This window comes from Lontra canadensis, unplaced genomic scaffold, assembly GCF_010015895.1.
Source record: "Lontra canadensis isolate GAN:19392208 unplaced genomic scaffold, GSC_riverotter_1.0 scaffold43, whole genome shotgun sequence".
NCBI lineage: Eukaryota > Metazoa > Chordata > Mammalia > Carnivora > Mustelidae > Lontra > Lontra canadensis.
In genome coordinates, this window is record NW_022631037.1 from 4813435 (window position 1) to 4835159 (window position 21725).

The window sequence follows — 21725 nt, forward strand, 5'->3', positions numbered from 1 at the left end:
TTTACAATGAAAAATTTTGTCAATTAAATGTATTGGGAGTTACTGTTTTTTTGAAATTCTTTTCCGTATAAAAGCAAATATCTGAGAAGACAGCTACTGAGAAGTGCTTGTTTATCCAGAGAGTTGCCTAGATTCGGACGCTGCACAGAGTTCAGCGGAAAAGGAATTCACGTAGACTCTTTCCTAGCCCAGTGATGAACAGAATTGAATCGAATCAACCCCGCTCCGCGTTCTCGCAGGTCACGGAGCCTGTAGTAGCCACTTGGAGCCAATAGGGGGCATACGTTAAAAGGCCCCAGGGGGCGGGCCTCCGAGCACGCCTCTCGGTACCCTGTGGTGTCTCTCGGCTTCCGTTGAGCATCGGGCAAGATGGCGGCCTCCGAGACGGTTAGGCTACGGCTTCAATTCGATTATCCGCCGCCAGCTACCCCGCACTGCACGGCCTTCTGGCTTCTTGTCGACTTGAACAGATGCCGAGTGGTCACGGATCTCATTAGTCTCATCCGCCAGCGCTTCGGCTTCAGTTCTGGGGCCCTCCTGGGCCTCTATTTGGAGGGGGGGCTTTTGCCCCCCGCCGAAAGCGCGCGCCTGGTACGAGACAACGACTGCCTCAGGTGCGCGGTGTCGGGGTGTCGGGGTGGGCGGCGGGCCGGGGACGCGCCTGCGCACGCCCGGGGCGCCTCGGGCACCTGGAGGCCGCGCGTGGGTGGGCAGTGGGGCAGTGGGGGAGTGGGGAGGGGGCCCTGGGGGTGGGCGTGGGGTGGGGCTGTCAAGCTGCACGTTAGTGAATCCAGGAGATGCTGATTGGGCTAGGCAGGTTTGGGGCTCAGGAATCCGCTGGGTAAGGAGCATTCTTTCCCCCGGAGTGCTTCTGAGCCAGGTGATTGGTGACCAAACTTGGAAAGACCCTGATTTTGCGCGTGGGCCCGGCCGGAGTTGCTTTCAGCCCTGGTTCAGCCGGCACTCACTTAACGAGGCACTGTGTTACGTGCTCATGGCACACATGTGCCTGAGACCCGGCCTTCCCCTGGCGGCTCTCAGGGTCAGGTGCAGGGGACCCAGGCAAACGGGAACAGTCGTTATTTTTTCAAAGGGTGCCGTTCGCCATACTTACGTGCGCTCCTGCTAGGTCTTCCGAGACTTACAGTGTCATTCTTGTCATACGTGGGTGTTTTGTGGTTCTTTTAAATAGGTATTTGGGGCCTTTTTGGGTTGTGAATTGGGAAATAAAATAGTTTTAAATATTTTAGAAGTTAAAAATAATGATACTAAGAGGAGTATCAAGGAGCCATTGTGGTATGGATTGCCCAGGTGTGGTTCATTTGTTTCAATGAAATGGTAAGATATTATCATATCAGTTTGAACTTTTTTGACTAATTCATTCAGGTCTTCTTTTTAAAGCTCAGCTCCAATGAAAAAATTCTAAAGTTATGAACCAGCCTACTTCCTCTGCTTGCTCTTTGTTGAATAGTCTGTTCCTTAGAACATGTCAGATTCACAAGATCTCTTCATAAGATTTCTTCAGGGAATTCAGTTCAGAACAATAACCACATCTGTGTGTGTGTGTGTGTGTCTTAAAATCAGGAATGCTGTGATTTGTTGAGAATGTTTAGCTGTTTCTAAAGACAATTTGAAATAGTCCAAATTTCAAAAAAAAGCTCTTTTTCCTTTTTCTTTCACTGTTAACGGCTCTCTATTATTTCTGCAATTCAGGGACTGCTTAAATATTACAATTCAATTGCAAGGACTGCCTCTCCTCCTGTTAACTCTCCTTTCTGGACTATTCCCGCCTAATGAATTAATAACCTGCTGCTCACTAACTGCAGTTATACCTCAATTAATGAATCATCTGGGAATTACACTCTTTATAATGAAGTTAATGTCAAAAGCAAGCCATGACAGTTGTTAGAGGAAATAAATACAGCACAATGGCAGGAAGAATTTGTCCTAAACACTTCAAATGTGTGATTGTGTGTGGTAAAATGGCAGCTGGCTTCGGTGGTAAATGGGGCAGACCTTAGAAAAAAACTGAGTTTGGGAAAATTTTGTGTATTTTTGTGGTTGCCTGTTTTGAATCATTCTGTGTTCCAGCAAATTTACCTTTCTCCAGAGCTACAGAAGAAAGCATAGTCTCTTTTCTTAAAGGTTTCTAGTATTGCAAAATAACTAGTTTCATGGTTCAGTATATCATCTTCTTGTGTGATGTCAGCAATCAGCCTGGATAATTATATTAGGTTGTGCTGCTAAGTGCGGAAGATGATGGAGAAGGGAGAGATCATCATGGAACACATGGTCTGGGACTCTCACAGTTCCTTGAGGGACATGTTAGAAATGGAAATGCTAGATGGCCCAGGAGAGTTGTAGAGGCAAACGCTAACCTGACTTGGTGAAGAGATAAGTCTGACTGCAGAAGGAGTCTGTCGGGACTGCTGTAGTATTGAGGAAAGTCTCACAAGGAAAGGTAGAGCCAGCTGGTGGGAGGCTTGAGAGGCTGCTTCCCGGTGGCCATTTCCTCACAGCCCATTCTCTCAGGACCCAGAATCTGACTTTTTCTGCTCTGACAGACCAAAAAAAGTTGTACTTCAGAATAGTTCAAGGGAAGAAGTACCTTATTTCTCTTCTCACATTCTCTTCCCACACCCTACTCTCTAGAAGTATCCTCAGTTAAGTTTGGGGTCTATCTTCCCAGATTTTTTCCATACACGTGCAAACATGTATACTTACCCTTTTTAAATATACATGTTATCGTAATAAACATAGTGTCCTGCACCTCACTTTTTTTTTTTTACCTGACATATCATGGGTATCTTTCATTTGAGTGTACATTATTCTTTTTTAGATTTCTTATTTTCTATTTTTAGAAGAGAGAGAGACAGAGGGAGGGAGGGAACGAGCAGGGGGAGGGGCAGAGGGAGAGGGAGAAGCAGGCTCCCCACTGAGCAAGGAGCCTAAAGCAGGACCTTGGGATCATGACCTGAGCCAAAGGCAGACTTTTAACTGACTGAGCCACCCAGGTGCCCTACATCATTCTTTCTAAATGCCATGTAATATCCTTTTACATGACATGTCAATTTCTTTAACCAACCTCTTACTAATGGACCTTTTAGGTTGTTATCTGAGCTCATTTAGGCTGCTATGATAAAAATACCATAAACTGGGTAGCTTATAAACAACAAGAATTTATTTCTCACAGTTCTAGAGGCTGGGGAGTCCAAGATCAAGGGGCCGGCAGATTCGGTGTCTGGTGATCTTTGCTTTCTGGTTCATAGATGGCACCTTCTCATTGTGCCCTCACTGTGGAAGGGACTAGGGAGGGCTGTGGAGCACTAATCTGGTTTGTGAGGGTTCTGCCCCCATGACCTAAGCACCTTCCAGAGTCCCCACCTCCTAATTATATCACTTGGCAGTTAGGGTTTCAACGTATGAAGTTTTCAGCGACGCAAACATTTAGAACATGGCAGGTTGTTTGTTTGTTTTTTTTAAGATTTTATCTTTAAGTAATCTCTACATCCAGTGTGGGGCCCAAACTTACAACCCTGAGATCAAGAGTTACACGCTCCATTGACTGAGCCAGCTAGGTGACCCCCTCATGATGGTTGTTTTCTGTTTTTCACTGGTACGTACTGCTGTAGTAAACATTCTTGTACATTCTTGTGTACTTGGGCAGTAGTTCAGCAGGATACATTCCTAGAAGAGGTACTTTTAGGTCAGATTTTAAAAATTGGTGAGTATTGTCAAACTGGCCTCCAGAAAAGTTGTACCGATCTGTGTTTATGCCAATAATATGTTGAGTTACTTTTGTTCAGTATTGTGTGAAAGGTACGAGAGCAGAGTGATTAAGAGTTCAGGCTCTGGAGTCAGACCCCTAAGTTTGAATCATGGCTCATTAACTGTGTTCCTTTTGAAGGTGTATCCCTCTTTGAAGGTGATAATGTAGCAGCCAGGCAGGAGGGAGGCTGCAGGGAACTGAAGGGACCCAAACAGGGTGCAGCGCTACCTTTTTACTCTCCTTGTTGCTATTCATCTCCATTTGGTGGGACAAATTCATTAAAACCCCCCCAACTCCTGGCCTCAGAGGACTAACAATTATTGTATTAATAAAAATTAGAGTTAGCATTTGGATAGTTCTTGCTCTGAGTCTGGCACTGCTCTAAACATGGATGGTAGCTCATCTGAATATTATAATTATTATCACTGTCCCCATTTTTACAAATGAGAAAGATTGAGGTAATATTTAAAAATTTTACTTAAAGTGGCAGAAGAATTTGAATCCAGTCACTTTGACCTTGGTAGGCTGTGGGTTTGGGGTATTAGGCTGTGCAGCTGGGTGTGGCTGTATTTCTGTATGATAGAATCCTAGAAGTGAAATTGCACATTTAAAGGGAGTGCCTTGCATTTTGGGGTGCCTGGACAGCCCAGTCGGTTGAGTGTTGGACTCGGTTTCTGCTTCAGTTATGATTTTATGGGCTGTGAGATTGAGCCCTGCAGTTGGACTCCATGCTTAGTGGGGTGTCTGCTTAAAGATTCTCCCCCTCTGCCCCCCAGCCCACTTGCTTGGGCACAGGCTCTGTCTCTCAAATAAATAAATAAATCTTAAAAAATAAATAAAGGGAGTGCCTTGCATTTTGATAATACCACCCAGCTTGCCCTGAAAGAGTTTGCATGAACATTGAAGAGTCTGTTTTAAAAATTTCTTGGAATTAAATCTCTTTTATTGCTAATTACATAGGTAATTCACTTCTCTTCATACAAGGACAGCTACATTTATTGTTTGTGATCCAAGAAGAGAAATGAAGGATATTCCTAGGGAAAGTGTACACCCAGGAGGGGATGATAGCTCAGCAGACCCTAACGAACCATTCCTTATCCTCTGGATGGCGGTTTGTATCTCAGACTTACTGTGTTCCAAATGGAAATAATTCTCCTCAGGAATAGCAGATAGTGAGTGAGGCTGCAGCAATCACAGGTCATACCTTTATGCCGGTAGCCTCAGATTCGATGTCTTCAGCATAGGTGAGGTGATGCCAAGGGCTGCTTGTTGAAAGCGCGATGGTGTTGCAGCAGGTACTGTCTTCCAGGGATCTAGTAAACCAGTGACTGAACTGAGACCGAGACCCTTGCAACCATCCTCACAGTTTGATGGGAAATTTGGTCCGAACTGGTTGCCTCAGGATTGAAGCTTGAATCATAACATTGCTACGAGTAAAACAAATTGATGAAGAATGTCAAGGGACAATCCAATATACTGCAGGTTCCTTAGTAGTTCTTAGATTCACAGGATGCCAGCCTACTTTTTGCCCATTTGAGAATTACTCCCTTGCTGCTACACGCTAAAGTCCATGCCGGGCGTAGAGGGTAAATGTGTTTTTATAAATTAAATCTCTGATCCTTCAGATTTTTATTTCTGTCTATCCTGATAGCAGCAGCTTTGATTTTACTTTGCTTTGTATGTGTCTGTGTATTTGTGTATTCTGCAGAATAATCTGGTATGTTTTTTTTCAGCTACCACATGATAAATCACAGGATTAGTATCCCATAAAAAAATTTTTTTAAATGCCTACATCTTATTCCCCTATTACACTTTCCCCCCCCAAATATGATTATTTAATCTTTCTGTGGTCACTAAAAAAACTTGATGAAATATATAGCTGGATAAAAATGTATTAAAAATATAATATCTGTTTTTAGCAGGCAACTTTAAGCACCCACTATGCACTTGACTTTCGGGACACTCTCCGCTTCCCATCATTGGACTGCATGTGTTAGAATTAGCTGTTGCCAGTTCATGGAACAACAGAGTTTCTTTACTATGATAATAATTTTGGATGAAGTGTGTTAGGGCTCTCCAGAGAAACCTAGAGTAAAAGATAATAGATATATATAGATAGGAACTTGTTTAAGGAATTGGCTCATGAGATAATGGAGGCTGAAAGGTCCCAAGATCCACAGTTCACAAGCCGGAAATCTAGAAGAACCAATGATAAGGTTGTAGTCCAAGTCCAAAGACTTCAGATCCAGGGAGTTGATGGTGTAAATTCCAGTCCTAGTCTGAGTCTGAAGGCTGAGGTCCCAGCTCAGACACGTGGGCTAAGAGAGGGAATTCCATTCAGGCCTTCAGTAGATTGGATGAGGCGCACTCACCCACTGGGGTGGGCAATCTGTGTGACTTAGTCTACCAATTCAGATGTTAATCTCATCTAGAAACACCCTCACAGACAAGCCCAGAACAGTGTCTAACCAAATGTCTGGGCACCCATGGCTCAGTCAGGTTGACATATAAAATTAATAATCACAGAATTGAACTTTATGATGGCTTGTCACTATCCCAGAGAACATAAATTGTTAGAAAATTTTTCCCCAGATTTCAACAGAATAAAAGTAAAATCTGAATTTAAGAAAAAGCTGACATTTATTTATTTATTTATTTATTTTTAAAGATTTTATTTATTTATTTGACAGAGAGATCACAAGTAGGCAGAGAGGCAGGCAGAGAGAGGGAGGGAAGCAGGCTCCCTGCTGAGCAGAGAGCCCGATGTGGGGCTCGATCCCAGGCCCTGAGATCATGACCCGAGCCAAAGGCAGAGGCTTAACCCACTGAGCCACCAGGTGCCCCCTGACATTTATTTTTAAATTTTTTTTTATTTTTTTAAAGATTTTATTTATTTATTTGACAGAGAGAGACAGCGAAGAGAGGGAACACAAGCAGGGAGAGTGAGAGAGGGAGAAGCAGGCTTCCTGCTGAGCATGGAGCCCTATATGGGACTCATCCCAGGATCCCGGGATCATGACCTGAACCTAAGGCAGATGCTTAATGATTGAGCCACCCAGGTCCCAGTAGCCTGCATTTAAAAACAAAAGTAGAGGGGTGCCTGGGTGGCTCAGTGGGTTAAAGCCTCTGCCTTGGTGATCCCAGGGTCCTGGGATCGAACCCTGCATTGGGCTCTCTATTCAGTGGGGAGCCTGCTTCCTCCTCTCTCTCTCTCTGCCTGCCTCTCTGCCTACTTGTGATCTCTCTGTCAAATAAATAAAATCTTTAAAAACCAAACAAACAAAAAACAAAAAATAGATACTCTGCATTATCACTATTTGGGATAGGCAACATAATAGAGTGGAAAGATTGTGAACTTTGAGGTTAGACAAACTGGTTTGAATCCCATTTCTGTTGCTTATTAGCTGTGGATCTTGGGCAGGTTACGTGTCTGAACTGTAATTTTTGTGATCTGTTTTAGAATGAAGGATACCTGCTTCATGGTGGCATTTAGATTAGAGAAAAGGTCTAGAAAATATTTGGGATGCAGTAGATACTCAAGAAATAGAACTAGTCATTAGAAAGTTGACCGTAAGTGATACCATATAGGCCATTTTGTCAAAATGAGTCTTTTGTCCTTAAGTGATTTGACATTTTTTTCATTGCCTGGTGGCAGGGGTAGCTTGCAATCATCTCCTTATATAACTGTGTCCTGGAGATGTGCTTGTCCAGGAGCCGTACTCACTGTGACTTTCTCTCTTGTTTTGATAGAGTTAAATTAGAAGAGAGAGCAGCTGCTGAGGATACCGTGACAGTCAAGAATGGTGATGATAGTCATTTATTACCTAGAAAAGCAAAGAAGAGGGCATTTAAGTTGGAGGATGGTGAAGAAACTGAACTAGATTACAAAAATTTAAAGAAACAGTGGAAGAGGCAAGAGAACAATATTGATGAGAAGACCTTGGATCTGGAACCAAAAGCCGTCACAGATCCGAGTGTGAGGAAAAAAAGCAAGAGGAAGAGCAAAGCCATGTGTAGTGTCGTGGATGGTGATGACGAAGGAACCAAAAGAAAATCACCAAAGAGAAAGGAGAAATGTGAATATAAAAAACAGACGAAAAACTCCAGGTCTTCCAAAGCACAGACAGTGAAGGACTGGGCTGCCCCAAACTGTGGTCCTCTGAAAGGCTCACCCGCTAGAAACAGCCTTGTCAAAGCCAAAAGGAAAGGTGGCACGAGCATTAGTACAAAAGAAAGTCCCATTTCCTCCTCAGAGTCTGAGTCTTACCATGAATCAACCAGTGATGGTCTCAGCCATGTCATCTTGGAGGTCAGAAATTCTTCAGAGAAAATACCTACTGAGTCATCAAAGGAAGGACCCTCTACCAAAAACACAGCTGCAAACAAAGTGACTGCCAAAACTGGCTTCAATTCTACTGCCGTCAAGGGCAAGACGACTAGAACATCATCTTCTAGTTCAGACTCTAGCTCAGAGTCAGATGACCAGAGCACGGTGTCCAAGAGCACCCCAGAGCGCGCTGCCGGCTTCTTAAAGCCAGTAGGCCTCTTTGCGGGGCGAGGCTGTCCAGGCCCAGGGCCCTGCTTGCAGCCTACCACTGCTGCCGCCTGGAAGCATTCTGACGCCAACAGTGCCAGACCGGCCCCTCCTGCTCCCCCTCCCAATGTGACTCTCCCCGCTGGTTTGGGAAGAGGTTGGGGGAGAGGAGAGGACCTTCTTTCTTGGAAGGGGGCTAGGGGCCGGGGGATGCGGGGGAGAGGCCGAGGCCGAGGGCAGGCCATTTCCTTTGTGTTAAATAGAAACGCGGACTATCAGAAGCACCAGCAATTAAATGAAATGGTCACGAACTCATCTACTATTATCCAGGCAAGTACGATTTCTTCTGAGCGTACCTCTTCCCCTTCTCCCACAGGGTGTGTCTGGAGCAGATGTCACGGGTTCGCTTTTTTTCACCAGTAACAGACTCCCATGACTCATGCTGTTTTTCAGAATCCAGTAGAGACACACAAGAAGGACTACAGTTTGTTACCACTGTTAGCAGCTGCTCCTCAAGTTGGAGAAAAGATTGCGTTTAAGGTATATTTTAAAACCACAACAATTACAACAAAAAGATTATCCTCCCTCCAAATAAACTTAATCATTAGCAGCTCAGGATTATATATGCATATAGACCCTTTTCCAGATCATATCTGTCCTGTTTTTGTACCTGGCATGCAGTAGGTGCCTAATTACTGTTTCGGGAACGAATAAAAATGGCTTAGCCCAGTGTCTGGAACATAGCAAGTGCTCAATAAAAAAAGGACTCAAATTCATGCACACTCCACCACAATATCCTCCCTCAAATCAAAGAAACCTTTCCCACTGGAACCCCTGTTTTGCCACCAGTTCATGGTAGGACCCCCAGGGTGGTGGGGTGGGCACCCTAACCCGGCATATTCTCCCAGGGGCAGAGGAGAGGAGCCACAGAATTTGTCTATTTGTGGGCTCTTTCTTTTGTAGCTTTTGGAACTAACGTCTGATTATTCTCCTGATGTCTCTGATTACAAGGTAAGGCTTTTTATTTAAAAATAACTTAGTATATTAAAGAAGCTAAAGTTGTATTTAGTGCTGCTAATAAGGATAATTTTGCTTTTTGGAATAAATAATGTAAAGTAGAAATGGGAACATTATCAAAGTGTAAACTTGTATCACTGGAGCCTTCAGCGTCATTTTCCTTGCACTTGAGGGTGAATGCAGGACAATGATGAGTTTTAATTTTTTTAAGTCATTTTTTTCTAAGCAGCTTAGACATTTGCACGCTTATTTGAAGCCACTCCCCCAGGATCCTAAACTTTGAAAGGAAATAATGAATAGCTGTTAGCCAGAAAATTTGATTATTTTCATTATAGGAATCTGTTTTATATAATTGTGAATTACTGTAGATTCTTATGGTCTAACACAGCCCCTTTTGCATTATCTGTTAACCACAGGTAACTCACAAATATTATCCTTGAAATTTATTCACTAAACATCTGTGTGGGACTTTACATTAGCATGAGCTTTATCATAATTCAGTAAAAGCTTAACTCCAGTGGGATTATAGAATTGCATGTTTCCTTTTTCACCCATTCAAAATTTTGTTAAAATGCATAATTTTTTTAAATATTTTATTTATTTATTCGACAGAGAGAGAGATCACAAGTAGGCAGAGAGGCAGGCAGAGAGAGAGGAGGGGAAGCAGGCTTCCTGCCGAGCAGAGAGCCTGATGCGGGGCTCGATCCCAGGGCCCTGGGATCATGACCTGAGCCGAAGGCAGAGGCTTAACCCACTGAGCCACCCAGGCGCCCCAAAAATGCATAATTTTTTATTTTGATGTAATATATGGAATATAAGGGCATTTAAAAAATAATAATTGGTAATGTTAACATAGTAATACAGAGAAAGTACAAGGAGATTTGATTTAATCTGAGTTGATACCTTGGAAGACTTTTTTTTTAAACCTTGGAAGACTTAAAATCCTGTTAAGAACTTTTCCTTAAAAGCAGACTAGAAGAAGAATCAATTCATGAAGGGGTTTCGTAGGTCAGTTCTGGATAATTAGTATTTCATCGTATTTTTTATCTTAGCCTCTTATTATAAGTAACATATAAGTTATCATCTAAAGCAGGATACTTGTGAGTGAAAAGGATTAATATTATACTAATAACTGTCCTGGAAGGAAATGTAAACGGGCCTGTCTTGGGCAAACCAGGATTTTTTTTTTTTAAGATTTAATTTATTTATTTGACAGAGATCACAAGTAGGTAGAGAGGCAGGCGGAGAAGAGGAGAAGAGGAGGCTCCCTGCTGAGCAGAGAGCCCGAAGCGGGGCTCGATCCCAGGACCCTGGGATCACTACCCAAGCAGCAAGCAGAGGCTTTAACCCACTGAGCCACCCGGGCATCCCAAACCAGGATGTTTTGTCACCTTATGGTAGATAAGGACTTTAATTCTGTGATATGTGGGGAGATGGATAAATACAGAATTAATATATGTCCTACAGCACAAATTGTGAGTCTAGATACTGATTTTTTTTAAATGCATATTAAATCAATGTTGGTCATAGTTATTACCCTGGAAAGCTATTTGCTTACTTTTCCTGGTATTTTTAGGACTTTCTGGAAATTATTTTCAAAACCATTTGCAGAGTGAAAATCAGTCCCAGTTTTTGCTTTGACCTCAAGTGCTGTTATCTAGCTGATCACTGGCTTTATTCCTGAAGCTGGTCTTCAGAAGTCAAATCTGTCTTCAAAGAATGTAGTCTCCTCCACCCCTGACCCTGTCTCATGTGTATGCACCTACCTGCGGGATTTTAACCGATGGAAGTGACTGAGTGACGCCGCAGAAGTCAGTGCAATGGAAGAAGACTTTATTACCTAAATTTCCCGAGGGAGCAGGGAATGCCATATTGTGCAGGCCCTTAGGGGGAAGTACCTGGACCTCACCTGGATCTCATTCAGAGGCAGAAGCAGGAATGAGGAGAAACCGTGTGCCAGGGCCTTTACTGGGGTTTCCTTGGGGTAGGCAAGGCAGGATCAGGGAAACAGTTTGAGATTGGCTACTTTGAATAATTAGCAGGCTTTGGGCTGTAGGGGCTGTCCCTAGTTGTGTGGTATTTGTCTTTGGGATGATTTCGACCAGGGAAAATAGTGGCTTGAAGTATGGGAGTTCTTTTTCTCCTATAGGTGGATTTATTTAAAAAAATTTTTTAAAAGATTGTATTTATTTATTTGAGAGAGAGAGAGAATAAGTGGGGGGTGAGGAGGAGCAGAGAGAAAAGGAGAAGCAGACTTCCTGCTGAGCAGGGAGTCCAACGCAGGACTTGATCCCAGAACCCTGGGATCATCACCTGAGCCGAAGGCAGATGCTTAACCGACTGAGCCACCCAGGCGCCCCTAAAAGAAGTTTTAATATTGAGATAAAATTTGTATAATGTAAAATTTACCATTAAGTATAAAATAATAATTAGGTGGTTTTAATATATTCTTAATGTTTCACATGTTGGTTTTTGACTTGGACTTTTATTTTTGAAAGGAAGGAAAAATACTAAGCCACAATCCAGAGACCCAGCAAGTAGATATAGAAATTCTTTCATCCTTACCTGGTGAGTCTTCTAGAAAAGAATTTGAAAATTTAGGCTCTTCATATCTGCATTGGTTTCTAAATAGCTTTTATACCCAGGAGCTGCTCTCTGCCTTGGCCTCCATGACTAACTCTCCACTTCTCCCGTTGGCACAGTGCAGCTCTGCGGACCCGTGCTCCCCCTTAGTGGAGGTGTATGTCCACTAAGGGTTGTTGGATTTGTTTCCAAAGCCATTAGACAAGTTTTCTTAGTCCTATAATTATGTAATTTCATAAAAATTACATAAACTGACGAGCACTGATTGCAAAAGGAATTATTTCTATGTAACATAAATTGAATGCTGACCCAAGAGTGTAACTAAGAAATTTGTTGGATTATGGATCTGCCAAAAGAGATTGGGAGGAATCTGGTAAGAAATCTAGGAAGATTTCCAACTTAGACTGCCTTGCTAGTGTTCGCATTCTTGTATCCCTTAAAAAAAAAAACAACAACTCAGAACTGGAAATTGTAGAACTAGCAGACATATATTAAGTATATGTTTATAGAAGAGAGGTAACTGTAGTCAGCAGGCTCCTAAGAACTACTTAGTTCTATTTCAAAAGAGTTGGTAAATGAATATACTTTTGTGTGTTAAGTCAAAATAAAATGTCTAAAGTACATGTGCCATCCACACTCTCACACATTATTTCAAATGCTTCCCTGCTTTATCCCTGATTCACCTCACCCATTATTGGTTCTAAAATCTGGGAATAAGAGAGCTTTCACTGACTATGGCTTCACTTGGGTCGTATTGGCCAAAGAGCAGGGGAGATCCTTTTTTCTTTAGCAGCCCCTAAGGCAATTAAAATGTTAAATAAAGACTAGAAATAACTTAAATTGGTTTTCCAGCTTTCTTCTAATTAGGTTTAATTTGAAAAATCTCCCTTCCTAGGAATGGTGGACAGAGAGGTTTGTCCATGGTCAAATTCATGGATACAGCCTGATCACTGTTTGTCAGGTGATTGGCAGTGAGAACATCCAGTTAGAACTTTTCTTCTTTGGAGCATCTAGAAGTGGCTTTATCTGTTCAGTAATAGAAATACAGGTAGTCCTTGCTTTGCATGGTTCTGATCATACATATATATATATAGGAACTTTTGTTCCCATGGTTTGGTTACATAACACCAGTTCCCAGTAACATCAGGTATGCTGTTAGCTATGAATAACCACATGAAGTACTGCCAGCTTTTCAGTCTGCAGATCACTATGTCAGTAACAGATGCCCATCGTGATCAGTGACCAATGACGTCACTTCCAGGTCTCCCGGTGATTGGTCACTGTGCGTCTGTTACTCCATCCCCAGCCACACTGCTACCCGTGTGGTTTGCTGCCTCCTTGTCTCTCAGGATAAACCCACATGGCATTTTACAAAAATGTATGTTGAGGTAGGGAATTGGTCAACAAACCTGAAAGTACAACAAAAAAAAAGTGATGATTCTGGAGGTGACATGCAAATGGGTTCAAGTGGAGTGGGGTCCGAGGTAACAGCTGACCTTGTGGATGTTGGCCCTAGAGTTCATGTGAACTTCTTGACATAAATGAGGAAGGATGGTGGTGACGAAAGAGCTATTTCATGATGATGATAAGAGCTCAAAGGATAAAATCCTGAAAGCTGGTGCACACTTAGGAAGGAGTCTGCTGCTTTTGCAAGTGTAGAAAAGACTCTCCCTCTATGTTGTCGTTACATGGCAGGAAGGCAAGCACTGTTTAAACCACTCTTGCTAATAGCTTGTTCTTTTTTTTATTTTTTTTTTATGATTTTTATTTTTAAGTCATCTCTACACCCAAAGTGGGGCTTGAATTCATGACCCCAAGATCTAGAGTCACATGCTCTACTGACTGAGCCAACCAGGTGCCTGGATAAGTTTATTTTCTTAAGATTTTATTCATTTATTAGATAGAGAGAGAAATCATATGTAGGCAGAGGAAAGAGCTGAGCAAAGAGCCCGATGTGGGGCTCAGTCCCAGGGCCCTGAGATCATGACTTGAGCTGAAGGCAGAGGCCCAACAAACTGAGCCACCCAGGCGCCCCCTGGATAAGTTTCTTAACAAAGAGATAGAGCACTAATTCTTTCTGGTAGTTGAGATTACAGTGTACTACATGCATAATATTTTTGCTGTTTTTCATCTCCCAATAGAGATTTTAATGTTTTGACAATTTTTTTTTAAAGATTTTATTTATTTATTTGACAGACAGAGATCACAAGTCGGCAGAGAGGCAGGCAGAGAGAGAGGAGGAAGCAGGCTCCCTGCTGAGCAGAGAGCCCAATGCGGGGCTCGATCCCAGGACCCTGGGATCATGACCTGAGCCCAAGGCAGAGGCTTTAACCCACTGAGCCACCCAGGCGCCCCTGTTTTGACAATTTTTAAAAATGTCTTGAGACCATCATGATTTTTCCCCATTGATTATTCCGATTGTGCAGCCTGCCATGGTCATTTTTGTGACCCCTCACTACCGTACAAAGCGAGGACTGCTGTATTTCCGAGTAATAAGTATGTTTAATTTTGAGGACAGAGCAAGATAGACAAATTCTGCAGAATTCAGAGATTACCTTTCCCAGCTGAAATATATCAGTAGTCTTTTGGGTCATCTAATGGTTACACCTATTCTTTTCTGAGAGCACTGATAACAGTGTATCAAGCTCATTTCTCTTTCGGTGAAGGAAAGAGTCTCTCTGATAAATGTCTAGGAAGCTCCCATCTGCTGTTACAGGGCTTTCTCAGGGTCTCCTGTCACCGAGCACCCCATACTTTCATGTGTGTACCCAGCCTCCACATCAATGGACAATTTGTTTGTGGTTGTTTTTCTAATGATGTAAATTCCCTGTAGAGGAACGTTTTCACTACTGGGAAATGACTTATTGTCTCTCCTTCCCACCGTCTGGTTTCAGCCATGAAGGAACCTGGGAAATTTGATTTGGTTTATCACAACGAAAATGGAACTGAGGTAGTGGAGTACGCTGTGACGCAAGAGAAGAGGGTAGGCGCACTTCGCTTCTTGGGATTGCTTGGTCCGTTCTCTCAACTGGCTACTGGCGGTCTGGAAGGTGACATTGCAGCTTCCTGAACTGCCTATATTAAAGTCATAAAAGCTCTACGCTCTGGGATCCCTGGTCTGCCTACAGGGTGGCAGTGTCCGTGCCCAGTGCCAAGTTAGGGTGCCATCTTGGATCTCAAAGAGCCAACAGGACAAGGTGCACAAATAACAGAATCTTACTGAAGATTATAGAGTTGCATAAAAACAACTCTGTAAGGGTTTCATTAGGGAAGAGTAGCATATTTTTAAAACTTCATCGATATATACTTTGAGTAAAGTGTATATAGTATATAGCTTGAAGGATTGTCATAATCGAACATACCCATGTCACCAGCACCTGGGTCAAGAAACAGAACATTAACAGCCTCCCTGGAAATCCCCATCATGTCTCCTTGCAGTCACTACCATCTCCCAAATGTTACCGTGATTCTGACTTAAAACAGCATACATGGTTTTGAAGAATGACATAAAAGGATGATTCTGTCTTTTGACTTCTGTTTAAATTCTTAAATTGCCATTTTAGGAAATACCTGGTTTAGAGATTTTAGGCAGTCAGGCTTCTAGAGTTGCTGGCAACGCCTGGCTCATTAGGCTGTGCTAGCATTAAACTAAATAGAATTTATATTTAAGAAAGTGCTTCCTCTTAAGATGTTTATATTTGAAATTTTATGGATATTATTCTGTAACTTTCAGTATTGCAAATTCACATTTTAGAAATGTAAACTTGTAGAAACCCTAACCGGACTATGATTTGCTTTGTCTTTAGGATAGACGACACTCTTAGGGATTTATTAAAAAAAAATTTTTTTTAGGGTCTGTGGTAGGATCAGCAGATTTGGCCAAGTCTCCTATACTTCTTTATTTGCAATGTGTGCCTCTTCACTTTTTTGTTGAAAGGTATTCTTGGAAACCACACTGGAAAATTAACCTTGGAAGCCTTCCTCTCTATGCCTTATTATACAGGGGCTAGAAGGGGAGCCTGTCATTACCATTCTCCGACACTAGATGGCGCTCATGATTCATCCACGTGGCCCGAGTGTTGGCATTTGTTTGCTGTCTGTGAAACACGAGCTGCCTCCTAGGTGTAGGCCGCGCAGAGCAGCGCTGTGCAATGGAACATTAGGAGTCCGCTGATAACCCTTAAGGGCCACATCTGCCTGTGAAGAGTCCGTGGGCCGCCAAGCCACAGAGTCCTGCTGGGCAAATACCCTTGACCCTGGGTAACCAGCCGCCCCACACCCCGGCCCGTCCCATCCCTACCCTGCTGGAAATGAAGGAAAGGTGCAGTGTGTTTAATGTAAAGTGTAGTTGCATTCTAGGTAAACAGTTCTTCTAGCTAATTGGACTCAGGTCTTTCCAGGTCTTCAACTGTTCTGCACAAATGGAAATTTACATGACTGAAGTTTTTAACCAAGTGAAACCTGTCTGATCTCAAAACGAAGCCCCTAAACCAAATATTTTGTATTTTTCCTCAGATCACTGTTTTTTGGAGAGAATTGATTGATCCAAGATTGATTGTTGAGCCTCCGAGTACCATACCAAGTACAGAGCCTGCTTGAGGATGACCTCTCCATCTCATAGTCTATAAATGTCTTGTTTATGAAAGTGACTATAACCTGAACTTTAAAAAAAAAAAAAAAAGATTTGAAAGTTGTATGCATTTTTTGTTCACTTTACTGCATAGGAAAAAAATCTACCTCATCATTTAAAATAACATGGGTGTTGCTTTTTGTAGATCTTTTTTTTCTTCTTCCAAGCTTAATTTCAGTAACAAAATTTAATACATGACATTCCCTGCAGGCATTGTTACATATCCGTATATATGGTTTCTTCTTTTTTTTATTTATTTTTTGACCATCAAGTAGCCATCGTCAGTAGGAGTTTATAACACCAAGTACAAGAAAATGCTGCATATCTTGTCTTAGTAAGTTTCATTAAGTAATGTTCTAAAACCTGAAAGCATGTTACTTGACTTAATTTTTTAACATTTGAGTTCCATTAAATATGGAACATCTTATAAATTGCAAGTATTTTATACTTGTAACTGTCAAGAATTAAGTAGCTGGGTTTATTGCAAGCAATGAGTTAGAGAATCCTTTCACATTTTTCTCAACTTTAAAATTGAGGATTTTCAGAGTCCTGTGTAGAGCAGTGAAAATAAGACCTCGTGTTTTTGCCTGGGGTGAACTGGTGTTCCACCTGGGTGAAAGGATTCCCTGTGAGTTCAGACCAGGGAGCATGTTGTCGTGCTACAAGATCTTAAGCACCTGGCGGAGTGCGCTGGAGTAAGGACTGAACAGAAACTTCAGTTTCTGTTATTATTCAACACAAAGCTAAAATGGAAAAATGGCTAAATCTATACTGTGAAAATTGCTTCCTTTTACAAAAGATCAGGTTCCTCCTTCAGCTTTGCAGATTTTTAAATAAAATCCGATTGAACTACACCTCCCTGCTGAGTCATCGTGTTTGGTTGAGTATTGCAAATTGCTGTGTTGTGTCACAATAACGCGACAGATACAAATGTTCTGGAACAGGAAGCTTTGCTTTGACTGGAGAGTCTGGTGTTGCACAATTCAGTCCAGTGAGATTCGTCAGATCTAGGAGCTGTTGGGCTGGTGATGCTGTCTTCTTTCAACCCGCACGACACTGATGTGCATCAAATGTGGATTTATTGATGTGTAATGAGGAGTACTACTCCAGAAAGTGTGAGGTCAGTGTGAGTAATGGGATCTCGGCACTAGGGTTCTTGCAGAGCGCACTTTCCTTCCAGGGTCTAGAAAACAAATTAAGGTAACTAGCAAGCACCAGCAGACATGAATAAATGCTCAACGTCATCATCAGAGAAGCGCAGATCAAAACCACAATGAGCTATCACCTCACAGCTCTTAGAATGGATGTTGTCAAGACAAGGAACAATGAGTGTTGGTGAGGGTGTGGAGACAAGGGAATCCACTGTGCAGCCACTTTGGAAAAGAGTATGCCCTCTGTTCATTGTGGCATTATTTACAATAGGCAAAATACAGAAACAAGTGTCCATTGACAGATGAAAGGATAAAGAAAATGTGTTATATATACGTATGTATTTGTGATTCAACCATAAAAAGGAATGAAATTCTGCCGTTTGAAGCAACATGGATGGACCTTGAGGGTGCTATGCTAAGTGAAACAAGTCAGAAAATGATAGAATGATCTCACCTATATATGCCATCTAAACAGCCCCCCGCCACCCGAAAAAGGGGAACTTAGATACAGTGAACAGATTGGTGGTTGCCAGTGGTAGGGGGTGTGGGTGGGCAAAATGGGCAAATGGGGGTAAAAGGCACTAGCTTCCAGTTATAAAATAAGTCACAGGCATGTAACATACAGCATGGGGACTATAATCAGTAATACTGTATTCCATATTTGAAAGTTCCTGGGAGAGTAGATCTTAAAAATTCCCACCACAAAAAGTTTCCATAATTATGTATGGTGGTGGATGTTACCTACATTTATTGTGGCTATTGTTCTGCAATGGGTATATACAAATGCAGAGTCATGTTGTGTACCAGAAACTAACGTTCTATGTCAATTATACATTAGTTAAAAAAGATAATTAGTAAACATTGACTAGATTGAAGGGAAGTGTTGAACTCAGGGTGTGTTTTCTTTAGGTTATAATCCACTTATGAGTCCCCTTTTTCCTCTGTAGTGGTCTTTTTCAAACTATAAACAGCAGCCTACTAGAAAATTGGGGGTCATGATCTCTTTGAAAGATGCACTACCATAGCAAAATACTACATCCACTAAATTTCAGTTTTCTTTATAAAACAGAACTTATAGGGGGGCCTGTGGCTCAGTCAGTTTAGCGGCTGCCTTCAGATTAGGTCATGATCCCAGGGTTCTGGGATCAAGCTGCTTGGCACTCCCCGCTCAGTGGGAAGTCTGCTTCTCCCTCCCCACCAACCTCCCACCCTGCTTGTGTGCGCATGCTTTCTCTCTTTCAAATAAATAAAACCTTAAACCCCAGAATTTACATATAGCTGTGTGTGTACAGGATCACCATGTAAAATGTAGCTGTATTTACTCTTCTTTTCTTTAAGATTATTTGAGAGACAGTGAGTGAGAGCACAAGCAGGGGGAGCAGCAGAGGCAGAGGGAGGAGCTGGCTCCTCCCTGAGCAGGGACCCCAATGCGACGTGGGGCTCGAACCCAGGACCTTGGGATCATGACCTGAGCCGCAGGCAGACGCTTAACTGGGCTATCCAAGCGCCTCTGTAGCTCTATTTACTGTTGCTTGAAATCAGATCATGGTCCGATGCGGACACTAAACTATGCAGTACATTCCAGGAGTGAGAGAGAAGAGGGGACATGAGGAAAGGGGCTGGGCAAAAAGTACCTGCCAGCGACTAAGTCTTTGCCTCACGTGTCCTGGGCCGGTGGTCCTGTTCGAGATGAGGAAATAGCAAGTACTCAGAGACCAGCTCTGAATATTACAGGATTAGCCTGTGGGTTTCAAGTAGTGACGCATCTAACTCCTCTCAACGTACTATTGAGTAACTTGCCAGAGACCACACAGCTAGAGGAGAGAGAGAGAGCTTCCAGTGTGATTTTTCAGAGCAGTATTTTTCCCCAAGGTGTTTCAGTGGCTGTCCCAACGCTCTTGTGTCCTGGCCTGACCGTTGGAGTTGGGCACGCTCCACACCCTTCCCCCACGGCCGCCTGTGTTCTTGGGAACAGAAAAACTTCCTGCTCATGACCTTTCTGCCTTACGACTCAGTCCTGTGCGTCTTCAGACTGTCCGCTCACCATTAAGTTCTTTTTTGTTTTTTAATTGAGTATCTGTTTTTTATTGTTTTTGTTTAGATTTTTAAAATTATTTTAAAAGCGCTTGATTGAGGTATGAGTGATACCCTGGAAACGGCACGTATTAAGTGTGTTCCCTTTGATGAGTTTGAACACATGCCCAAGCTCCTGAAACTGTCACCACCATCACGCTGATAAGCAGCGCCTTCCAAAGTTTCCTTGCGCCTTGTTTTGTTTTTGTTTGTTTTCTGTATGTTTGTCAATAACACTTAACGTGAGACCTACCTTTCTAAATTTTTATATGAGTGGAATCGGGTAGCATTTGTCCCTTGTGCCTGGCTCATTTCACTTAGCATGGCGCCCTTTGGTTCATCCGTGCTGTTGCAAATGGCAGAATGGCCTCCTTTTAGGCTGATAATACTGTGTTGTTTGCAGGTCCACACTTACTATCCATTCATGTGTGGGCAGACGTGTGACTTTTTATATCTTGGCTGTTGTAAATAATGCTGCGGTGACCACGGTCACCATTAAATCCTAACCTGCTCTAGCTCTTAAGCCTTCAACTCTGTATAAAAAGACTGTGACCCTTACTTAATCAGTCCAGTGTCCTACAGGATCTTTGTTCCCTTCTTGTGAAAACTGCATGTTCTCCACTCCATTTATGTCCCTTGATACGGTTGATCTCTTCTTTGCTGTCCTCATCGGGGGCACCATGCTGCTAGCTTCTTACCGGCTAACTTTTTTTTTCTTTTCTTTTTTAGCTACTTCCAAACCTGGATTATTTAAAGCATTAATTCTCAACCTTCCTAACTGTTCTGAAGGGATGACATCACAAAAACTCTTCCCAGGTGAGAGATCTATGTACTCTCAAAATATAGGCACTATTTGGTTCTAACTTTTAGTTTCCTTATTTCTACCTGAAAGAGCGGTTGCAGACTTTCTCCTTCAGCCCAGACCCTCCTTCCCCCATGTCAGGTAGACAGTTCTTGCCACTCACCAGGATGAAGGGGACCTGCGGGAAGCCCCTTCCCTTCACAGTAATGACTGTATGGTTGGTTTTTCTTCCTGGGGCTTTGTTCTCAGCACAGGCTTGCAAGGCCTACTGTATCAGCCCAGATCTGATTGGGAGAGAGAAACCGCACAGTAATTCAAAGAGGAAAAGTTTAGTACCCAGAATTACTAACTCTAACAGGGACTGGAGTAATGAAGGCTAGTAGGAAATGAAGAGGGCACTAATGGAATGGCGGACATGACAAGCAGCTACTCCCTGAGCTGAGGCACAGCCCCCTGGGGAAGAGTCGCCAAGACCCCCGCCCCGGGGCACTCATGATGAGGCCCTGCTAGGAGGTCATGGCCGTCCCTCACTGAAGGGGAGGGCGGTGTTTCTGATGTTGTACTGGCAGAACTTGCCGGAAATCTGCCCTCTCCCACACATTTAATTATGTGGTATTTTAAACTCGCATTTACTAATATTGCCAAATATCTCGTCAAACCAGTCTCTGAGTATTGGGGAACTGTCAGCTCACTACAGCAGACACATTTCCAAAATTCTGATTTGTGCTTGAAAGCTCCCACTTTTTCCCTGGCAACTAACACAGTTGTCCTTGAAGGGAGAGCCTCCTTCCATTCATGGTCAAGAAGATGTTTGCAAGACCCGTGTCTGAGCGACCACAGCCTGTCTGCCTGTTGGTAATTCTGAGTAATGACGGTGGGGCACAGAAGGTGTCCGCCACGCAGCACGTCTCTCCGCAAGAAAATCACGCTCTCCGGTTTGCAGCAGCAAACCGGAGGTCGTGGTTTCATAACAGTACTTGTCCCTGCTCTCTCGGGGACGTTCCTTTTCCTGCCTACGGCCCATTTGCGGCTGCGTGGTGCCCCCAGCTGGGTTCCCCTGGGTGCCGCACTTTGGGGCTTTCCCACCGTCCTCCTGGACGGGACGCAGTGCCAAGACAACACCTTCGTAGTTCAGACCTCACAGGCCCCGAGACCCGCAGGGCTCC

The 21725-nt window shown here is 43.0% G+C and overlaps 1 protein-coding gene across 2 annotated transcripts; it reads left to right on the plus strand.

Annotated features, from left to right (window-relative positions):
* The first annotated feature begins 326 nt into the window (after positions 1-326).
* On the plus strand, positions 327-17387 carry COIL (coilin). Of its 2 annotated transcripts, none has more exons than XM_032872001.1 (7): positions 327-614; positions 7520-8633; positions 8757-8843; positions 9267-9314; positions 11819-11888; positions 14798-14953; positions 16419-17387. In XM_032872001.1, exons 1-7 carry the CDS (start codon positions 370-372, stop codon positions 16445-16447), a joined length of 1749 nt encoding a protein of 582 aa, XP_032727892.1. In that variant the 5' UTR covers positions 327-369; the 3' UTR covers positions 16448-17387. The 2 variants fall into 2 exon arrangements, with proteins under 2 accessions (XP_032727892.1, XP_032727893.1); XM_032872002.1 differs by having other exon boundaries at positions 328-614; positions 14798-14886.
* Positions 17388-21725: the final 4338 nt, after the last annotated feature.